Genomic DNA, 9,758 nt, shown 5'->3' with positions numbered 1-9,758 from the left:
GCCAGGCAGCTCTGGAGGCAGAGTCACACTGCTCTGCCCTGGGCTGGGGTGGATGAATGTTCTGAGGTGGATGGCGTCTTCCAGACCGCTTGATCCTTGTGGTCTGCAGCGCTGCCATGAGCTGTGGCTGGCTGACTGGTGTAGTGAGGCGCTGGGCAATATTCTCATATAGTTTAGTTGAGTTGCTGGGCAAATAAAATTTAGTTTTACTGCTTCTCTCAATTGCACGTATATTTTTTTACCGCCTGCCTCATTGCTTTATGCAACATACATCATGTCCCTATCAACTACATAGCAACATATTGAGGGTCCGGCTGTGGGCACTGGTCACTAGTGCCAGTCTGTTGAGTGATACCAGCTTAGGAGGCTGGCACAACCCTGCTCCCAATTTTCAGGAGTCAATTAAGATGTAAATGAAAATGGAGACACAAAAACGGAGACGTGTCAATGAAAATGGAGATGATTTCAGACATTTCCAGAAAATGTTTCTTCTTTCAGGAGCCCCTGCATCCTATGGTGTTTTATCTCTACTTCGGGGATTTGAGTACCCACGTACCCACACTGTGTTCTTGAGATGAAGTGAGAAGCGTATGTGCACAATTACTGAAAATGCCAAAATCTGGGCTGTAATTAGAAAGATTGTTGCAGCTTCAGTGTCGTTACAAGCTCTCTATTTTATAAAATGCCTGTCTGGGTTTGTGCGGGGTTGGTAACTGCAGCTCTGCCAGTTGAGGAGAAGGAACTGCACCCCAATATCCACCGTAATGATCCCCATCTTGTGATAACCGCTCCATGTGGCAACTGCTCGTGGCAGGCCGCAGCCGCACAGCCCGGGGGGCTGATCCGGGGCAGCCCACGGGTGTGTGCGCGGTGACGGGAGCCCGGTGTAGGGAACACCGAGCCCCCAAGCTCTGCTTGTGCCGATGGTGCTGCCGCAGCAGGGCCAGGCCGGGCACAGCGACCACAGCTCCCGATTGGACTACAGCCCCCGGCATGCCCCCGGCAAGACTACAGCTCCCGGCATGCCCCGCGGCCCCGCCCCGCCCCGCCCGTACCACCCCTCGCGGGGGATGCCGGGACGGGGGGCGGGGCTCAGCGGGGGTCGGAGCCCGCCGCCTTCCACGTGGTGCGCTGCCCGCCGCGCCCGGGGCCGGGGAGGTGTCCGCGGTTTGCGACGCTTCTTTGCGGCAGTGCGGCCAGGCGCGGCCGCCGTATTCCGCCCGGGAGGCCGGCTGTGGTGCCGCTAGCTGGCGGGGCAGGGAGGGCGCCGCGGAGGACGGGGCTCGGGAGCGCAGGGAGCAGCAGCCCCGCCGCCGCCCGCCCGTCCGCCGCTGCTGCTGCATGGTCCGCGGGGCGGCTCGGGGGTCTCCTGCTCCTCCTGCTGCTGCAGCTGGTGCCGGGCGGGGCGCGCGGCGGTCGGGGTCGGGTCGGGGCGGCGCGGCGGGCGCTGAAGATGGACTATGACTTCAAGGTGAAGCTGACCGGGGAGCGCGAGCGGGTGGAGGACCTGTTCGAGTACGAGGGCTGCAAGGTGGGCAGGGGCACCTACGGGCACGTCTACAAAGCCAAGCGGAAGGACGGGTGAGTGACCAGCGGGGACCCCCCGGCCGCCGCCCGCCGGCTCTCCGCGATCCCCCGGCCCGTCCGCGCCTTCCGTCCTGCCCCGGCTGCGCTGCCCTGCCCCGGCTGCGCTGCCCTGCCCCGGCTGCGCTGCCCTGCCCCGCGCCCGTTGCCCTTCCCGGCCCCGCCGTGCCGCCTCGCGGTGCCGCGGCTGCTGCTGCCGCCCGGTGAAGCCCCGCGGTTCGCGGTCCGGGCTGTGCTCCGCTCCCGCAGGTCGCTCGGAGCGTCCACGTCCCCTCAGCGGGGTGCTGGAGTCGCGCTTCGGTGCGGGCAGGTTCCGAGGAAAGAAAATGTGTAGTTGAGGAAAACGGGTTTTCGTTGTGAATAAATCAGCAGCCGCTTTCAGTGTTCAGCCTGGCCAGCAGCTCTCTAGAACGGGGTTTGATTTTATTTATTTATAATGCTTTTTGTCTGGTTTATTACTTGTAGTCACCATTTTACGTATTCTCACTGGCTGCCTCTGGAACCAAAGTCTGTTGGTCCTTTGGGGGCTTTAGAATGCTTTAAAAGGGCTTTTATGTGTGACCAGTTCTCAGTACAGACCCGAGTAAATGAATTTCTTTGCCTAAATGTTTTAAAGAAAGATCTAGCAAACTGTCATTTAGGTTTCCCTCGCCCATGACATGGCATCACTTGCTGAACAGCAGAACAATAGGAAGTAGGGAGCAGAGGAAGCATGAGAGGCAGGGGTTGGCTTCGTAACAGGTCCTACATTGCAAATTACATCCATTTGCTCTGTTACAGTGGTGCTCTGTCACTCAAACAAGGTGTATCTTAGAAGTTGGAGTATAATTTTTTGCGGATGATACGCTAAAAAAAGAACTCTTAAAGCAGGCTGTGGTCAGTCACAGCTGAGGTATGAACTGGTTCTGTTTACATAAGCTTTAATTCTAGAAACGCCGTAGCCAGTACCTGCAGAAGGGCTGTAACGGGACTGGTTGCACCTTGTCTTGTCTGTGTCTTAAACACGCTGATTTTAATTGCAGCACGGCTTCTTCAGCATGAATTTTGTTTGCCACTATGAGTCAGCTAACTACTTTTCTACTCAAATTTTACATTGGGATCCTTCAAACTATTCACAGGGGAGATCCTTACCTTGCCTGAACTCTGCTTTTGTTTTCTGGGAGGGAAAGGGGAATAAACTGTTGTGAGCGTGATAAGCTATTGCCCCAGGTCTCCTTACAAGCAGGTAGTAACTTTGCCAGTACAGCCAGCCCTGGTTTCAGTGCCGATAAAGAGACCTGTAATGTGAAAAATAGGCTGAGGTACTGAAAGATTGGAGTACGATTCTAATGTCCATGTCAGGCTTTTTGCAGCATGTTGGACTGCAGCAGTGTGTAGGGAATTCAGCGAGCGATACCGCTGAAGCATATATTCCATTGTATTTCTGGTGAAATCATCAGTCTGCTTTATGATGTTTGGGAGAGGGTGTTTAGCGCTGCTGCTGGTAGTGCCATTTTGAGAAATTTGGGGGAAAAAATGGAGTTGTGTGGTTTAAAAATGGATAGGTACTCAAAGGAGGATTTGCAGTAGGATTTCCTCTTGGTTCCTGAGCGTGTGTGATTTCTAAATCCTCTTCCTTTCCGGATTACTGAAAAGTTTCTCTTTTAAATATACAGTGTAATTGCGTTTGGACGATCAGTAAGATATGTAAACCACAAACATCCGTAGATGCTTTTGTGGCTTATAGCGTACTTGTACCTATGTGATCTTAATTACGTGGATGAGATTAGAATTGAAGTTAAAGGTTCCATTTACATCCCTTTATCCAAAGAAATAAATTAAATTGCAAAAGCAAATATGTGATAAGACTTCATTTTCCTGAAGCGATGGTAACGTATGGATGTATGTTGTATCTTGCAGTGGGGAGTATATAGAATAGTTCAGTGTTTGTCTGTTGTTAAATGAAAAAGCTGAAAAAAATATTATGGTATTGTTTCAGTATTCCCCAAATGGTGCATACTGATGATGACTAGCCAGCCTGCTTTTTGAGTTTTGTAGTGTTTGTATAGCTCAAACTTTCCATAGGCATGAAGTTGTTCTCCATCTTTTAGTTAATTTTCATATTTTTCCCTTAATGTTGATGATAAAAATCCAGTTTGAGTAGTAGTAGGCGGTGCCTGTAGTATGACTGCAATCTTCGCCTCTTGTTTTTGTTTTTTGGTTGCTTTTACTGCTGCCTCTGAGGTGCAGTGTGGTGGTTGAAAACTAGATAGCAGCTGCATGTTCTAACTGTAGGAAGTTAATTGTATGCCATTAAAGCTACATGGGAATGTTTTGGAGGACAGTCTTGTAGGAACCTTGATGGAGTGAGAATCCTTCTAGTGAGTGAAAGGGATGTTCTGTAGAATGCGGTTTAGTGAGCTGGTGAGGGCGTAACCTGGATTTCATGCCCTCTTCCAGCAAAACTGCCAGTCCAGCCCTGCAGTACCCTTTGCTGTAAGGTGAGGTTTGGGGTCTTGACTGGTCTGTCTCAGAGGATCATGAGGTACAGCTCCACCGAGCTCTCCATATTAGCTGCCAAACTTGACCCAGCCGAACATCAAATCAGCTGAGTAACAATGTCAAGCACCGCAGCTGAGCTCTACCTGGTGCATTGCCTGCAGCAAAATTGCATTCTGTTCTCAAGCTTTTATTTTAATCCCTCTTATTTTGAAGTTCGTGGTCTCTGTGGTTGAATCTTCCTGCCTTTTTATTGAATGGTGCTGTCTTTCATCAGTGCAGTATCTGCAGTGCGCTCTAAAACCTGCTTAGAACAAACTTTGTGTGAATTGATGGGGTTTATTTTTATAGCAGAAAGGTGTACAAGGCAGCAATTGACTCTAATGGCAGACACTGGGAATGGAACACAGTCATGGCATGTTGCACATCAGTCTTCAGATAAAGAAGCTGTTGCTTGTCTCAAATAGTAGTAGGATAGTTTGCGGTTTTTTGCCCAGAAAATGACAGTTATTTCCTGCATAAAAGCTGCTTTGAGTGCCCGTTAGGTGCTCCCTCAGGAATGTTGTTCAGCTCAGGTATTAACCCTGTCTATTTGACTTATGCTGGACTTGGAATATATGCCAGCAGCTTTTAGTTTGTTGGACTAACATGCAGATTTTGTTTTCTTTGTAATTGACTGGATCAAGCACCTTCAAAGCTCACTGGGAACTGAGAGCCAGCTATGGGGAGCCTGAGGTGCAGGACACTGGGATAGCTTGTGCAAGCCTGGTGCAGCACACCAGGTACACACTCTCCTGGAGCTGGCAGCATGTGCTGATGCTGAACTGGTACCCAGTTTTAACGGGATTGATCTTGCAGTGCTTTCTTTTGTTCACTCTCCTCTCTTCCTGCTGTTTTATGGTACAGATATGGTCAGAAATCTGAGAGAGAAGCCTATTCAGCGGAGCAAGACTGTCTGTTTCAGTGGCAATTTGGAGTGTTTCAAAATATTAATTTTTCCTGTTTATTAGATGTGGTTTGGATGAGAATAAGAATGTCACTGTTAGTGACATAAGAATGTCACTGTTAGGAAGTATCTAACTTCTTAATTACAACAGCCAAAAATGGTATAATTGAAGGTTTCAAATTATAGTAACATCCCCTGGTGCTTTATTGGAAGCTTTTCTCAATCTCTTGGAAGGAGACTTGTGTGGTGAGACTCTGTTGGTGAGCAACCAACAGCGAGCAAGCTAGTGCTCTCCTAGTCACACTCAGAAACGGAGAAGTGATGCGGGTCCCAAACACAAGTGCAATTGGACATTTTTTGAAATTTATTTTTATTTCAGCTATTATAGTTCTGTGGTGGAAGTATTGCTGTCAGTAGAAGGACAGAATCTTTCATTTGGACATACTGACACATTAAAATAATGGAAATATATTAATGTACTGGACTTCTCCTTGCACACTTCAATCAATCAAATCAGTAGCTACTTTTTTTCCTGGAGAGTCTGAGTTGTGCAAGAGGCAGAATGGTGGAAAACCAGTGGATGTCCAATAAACTACTGGTTTGCTTCATCTCTAATACAGTATGTTACAGTTCCTACTTACTGGTTAAAAGGATATTGCAAGAATGATGATTCTCTAAGAAACTTCTGTGTAAAGAGAAGCTGAAAAGATTGGGAGTATTTTCCTTGGAGAGGGAAAAAAAAGAAGGTAGAATGTACCTCAGTTAGATAAAATAATGAATGGTTAATGTGTAAGATAGAGGTGCTGTTCTTGTTTCACAATATTTGAAGAGGGGGACATGGAATTTCTTGATGAACAAGAAGGAAATATTAATGCAATGTAGATAAACTGCATAATGTGTTGTCAAAGGCAAAAATAAGTCAGGAGCTTAGTGTCTGTTCTGTAATGTTACCAAGAACAGTCACTTCTGACTCTTCTAACTGGCTGACTGTTCTGCTCTAGAAGTTAGGCTGCTCTGTTAGAGGTTAGGCCAGGCTTTGCAGTACATAGAGAAAAGCCCACCTTTAGGAATTTTCTTTTTTTTTTTTTTTTTTTTTTTAAACACTTGGCCCTTCTTAAGGTTGATACCAGATTAGTTCCAGTTTTTCTGTGTTTATGGGTGTGTATTGACTGAGTTATGTCAGATCATAGATCGCTTTGTCAATGTTTATATCAAACTAATTTTTTTTGAGAGGTACATTGAATTTGGGAGTGCCACAAATAGAGGTAATGAGTTCTGGGAGAAATTTTACTTGGCAAGAAGCAAACAACAGGTCTGGACTTGAGCTTCTTAATTAGTTCTGTATCGAGCCTTTGCAAAAATTGTATCATGAAGTTCATGCTGTTACTTTTCACTGTAAACTTCCAAACAACTCTTGTCTTCCCTCAGTTTATGGTTTTTTTTGTTTGTTTTGTTTTGTTTCTCCTGAATGTTCATGTGTGTCAATTTTCACAGTTCTGAACTGGAGCAGTTGGTGCAGATACAGGCAGGCGGTGAGAGCTGCGGTGTGGGCATGCAAGCCTTTGACTTCTGGCTCCTGTCGGCAATAGCGTGGAATTTCTAAATGCCTCAGACTTTATTTATGTATGTAATATGTGGTATTATCTTCTTAAAATATATGCCCCGAGCCTCTCCTGGATCCATTACCGTAGTAGTTAGAAAGTTCCTAATTAGCTGTATCTACATAATGAGGTATGCATGCTGTATGGCATGAAGCCTTGTGCTCTTTAATTTTTCTGGTAAACCACTCACGTAACTGTCTTCCCATCTGCTTCCTTCCCTTCTCACCTGGTTAGGCGGCTCTAAGCTTTATAGGTTTTTAAGGTCATGCAGTTGAGTGAGTCCTTCTGTAGCCCTTGGACTTTATTTGGTGTGATCTTGTATTATCTTCTTGCAGATGTGTTGATTTGTTTTCATAGCCTCCAGCAAAGCCGAGTTAGTGTTTCATTCCTACCAGAAGCCTTGACAAGTGCAGAGAGGAGGCTGTGGAAGTAGTGTTGCAAAACACTAAAGATCTCTATCTGCTTTTATTCTGGACTCACAAATTAGAATAATATATGTAAATAAAGGGGGCATGTGCTGCTGTGCTTGATTCCTCACGAGGGAGTAGTTTTTGAGGGTGCTGATTGCAGCAGGCGCATGTCATCAGAGAATGCTGCTTTTGACCAAATGACAGTGAGATAGCATGTTTACTCCACCTCTTGGGTGTTTGATTTTTCTGTTTTGAAGTCTATTGGAAGTTTTAAAAAAATAGCCAGCCAAACCCCCACAAAACAACAGAGATGTCATTTATTACCATTGGAATCCAAGGAGCTGTAACTTGCAGACTGCTCTAGCAGAAACTGAAAAGCCTCTTGTCTAAGAACAGAATTTTAGTAATGCTGAAATTTGGAAATGCCAGTGGAAACATAAGGAAGGTACAATGGCTCAGACTCAGATATGGCAAGGTTGCGCTCCAGCAGTATGCAACAACAGCCAAGTGGTGATATGTACTTCACAAGACCTCCAGGTTACAGCACTGATGTGTCCATTTTGGCATTAAAAGGTGATTGTTGTGCCACTGTATCAAAATAGTTATAAAAATCTGGCTTTTCATTGAACTTACTGACTTATTCATTGGTGTGCCTGAAACAGTGATAGAAGCAGATCATTCTGAATAGGCAGTTAATACTGAGATGCTTCCATCTTCCACCAAAATAATTTTCCACAGATGAGAAGCAGGACATAAGTTACAAATGTCTGGGTAGCAGCATCTTCTCCACAAAATCCTGGGGTTTGGTGGTTTGTTTTTTTTTTTTTGATTGGTGTTTTTGGTTTTTGTTTTTTTGGGGTTTTTTGTTGGGTTTTTTTTTGTTTGTTTGTTTGTTTGTTTTGGGTTTTTTGGGGGTTTTTTGTTTATTTTTTTCCCTTATGGCTTGCTTGGAAACAGAATTCTTTCTGTCCTGGTTTTGGCTGCCATAGAGTTAATGAACCCTTACTGGGTTTCTGTCTCAGGGAGTGATTAGGGAGGGAGAGGTGAGTCAGGAAACTGGGTCCTGGGGGACTCCTGGACCAGGAGGACAGATCGTGCAGCTGTTGGTTCCAGCACTGAGTTTTGAGAGTTGTGATAGAAATTATGGAAAGACCGTAGACGTGGCCTGGAAGGAGCCTTTATGTCTGAAAGCAGGAATAAAATAGTGGCATTAAAGGGTGAATCTGACTTAGTAATTTTGTGTATTTGAATAAAAGTACTTAAAGAACAAAAGTTCAGGTAGATAAGTGGTAAGTACACACAGTGCAGGTAATTTGCAGTGCAAAAGGTTCAGTGAACAGGTTGAAAGCAGATTTTGAGAAAGCGTTTCCTCATACCTGATGAAAGTTTAGAGGGTTTTGTGTGTGTGTTTTTTTGAAACAAACGAAAAAGGAGTAGTGGTGGTGTCTCCTTTGCCTTTAAGGGAGAGTGTGAGGAGGCTCTAACACCTTTTCATGCTTCTGCAGGACCATAGTGGATTCTAAAGGAGTAACCTGTAGTGGATGAATATCCAGATGTATTCCTTAACCTGTTTGCTGACTTTAAACGTTATTATTTGTGATCTGTGTGTGTGATAACTGTTCTACAGAAAATACAGATTTCAGATATTTCTGCAAAAAACCCCAGAAATTACTTAAGAAAAAAAGGAAAGAATGTTAATTTTATGGCTATACATACTGATAACCTCTATTTCTGAACCTGTTAAAACCCAGTGCATTCTGTGTATAAAGAGATCTGAGGTACCAGCTGCTTTTGAGATACTAGAACAGTGAAGTTGGACTTGCAGCCTTGCTGTCTGAAAGTCATACAGGCTGCATTAGCTTTGGTTGCAACTTTTGTAGCTTGCACTGTACTTGTGTAATGGCATGTATGAAAACCTGGGTTGTTTTTTTTCCTCCTCCCCAAGGCTCTTTGCTTTATTGTGGAATTATCCACTGTCTAAATGCAAATTCACATTGGAAGTATAGAAGCATACTTGCAGCTGGTGCTATCTACTGTGATAAGGTAAATAACGTGTTGTGCAGAAGTAACAATCTGCATGTCTTCTGCCAGTCTGCTGCCATGAGCAGTCTTAGATTAGATCAGCTCAAATGATTCGAGGTAAAAATGCTGTGCCTTCTGGGCATGTCTTGGGGGAAGAGGAACTGACATTCTTAAACATTGGAAATATGACAAAAGGGCTGATGCTAAAAGGATGTCAAATCTCATTTAAAATTCTCATTTTGAAACCGAGTAAGCCTATGTTTGATCAATATATAATTGCCTCTTTCTCTCTTTTATGTTTGCTTAAAGTATTAGCAAAGCAAGCCAGCACTTTGTTTTGTAATTTTATACTCAGAATTGTGGATTCTGACTTTATGTAAGTGGTGGTAATCAGTTCACCCTCCTCTGTTAATTTAAGTCTTGGAAATGCTCCTGAAGGTTCCATACAGAAAAATCCCTCATCTAAATTTGTTCAAGTAAGGTGATGAAGCTGAGGTAGGAGCATCAAGATACTTTACTTTGCTGCTTATAAAAGGCTTGCTTTCTTTCTGGTATTCTTCCACTGTAAAGCAGTCTTGAGTTTAGAGTTAGAGACACCCGTCTTGTGTGAGTGGATGGGAATAAAGTTTCAGTTTCAGGCTCCATTCCACCAGTACTCCAACTCTCATGCTCCTCTCCCCACTGCTGCCCCCATCTTTTCTTTGCAGGTTTGGCAAG

The 9,758-nt window shown here is 44.9% G+C and overlaps 1 protein-coding gene across 5 annotated transcripts in view; it reads left to right on the top strand.

The window, feature by feature from the left end:
* Window positions 1-1,167: 1,167 nt before the first annotated feature.
* Window positions 1,168-9,758, top strand: part of CDK8 (cyclin dependent kinase 8) — a 73,952-nt gene continuing 65,361 nt past the window's right edge. For 2 of the 5 annotated variants that reach the window (XR_003989989.1, XR_003989988.1), the window contains exon 1: window positions 1,168-1,581. Coding sequence is in view for 3 of the 5 variants with exons in the window: in XM_030476033.1 (XP_030331893.1) it covers window positions 1,454-1,581 (128 nt within the window). In the remaining 2 variants the exon portion in view is untranslated. The remainder of the gene's footprint in view (window positions 1,582-9,758) is intronic. The other 3 variants (XM_030476030.1, XM_030476029.1, XM_030476033.1) reach the window with 2 other exon arrangements.

Source organism: Strigops habroptila, chromosome 2 (assembly GCF_004027225.2).
Source record: "Strigops habroptila isolate Jane chromosome 2, bStrHab1.2.pri, whole genome shotgun sequence".
NCBI classification, from domain to species: Eukaryota; Metazoa; Chordata; class Aves; order Psittaciformes; family Psittacidae; genus Strigops; species Strigops habroptila.
This window is presented reverse-complemented; position numbering and strand designations above follow the sequence as displayed.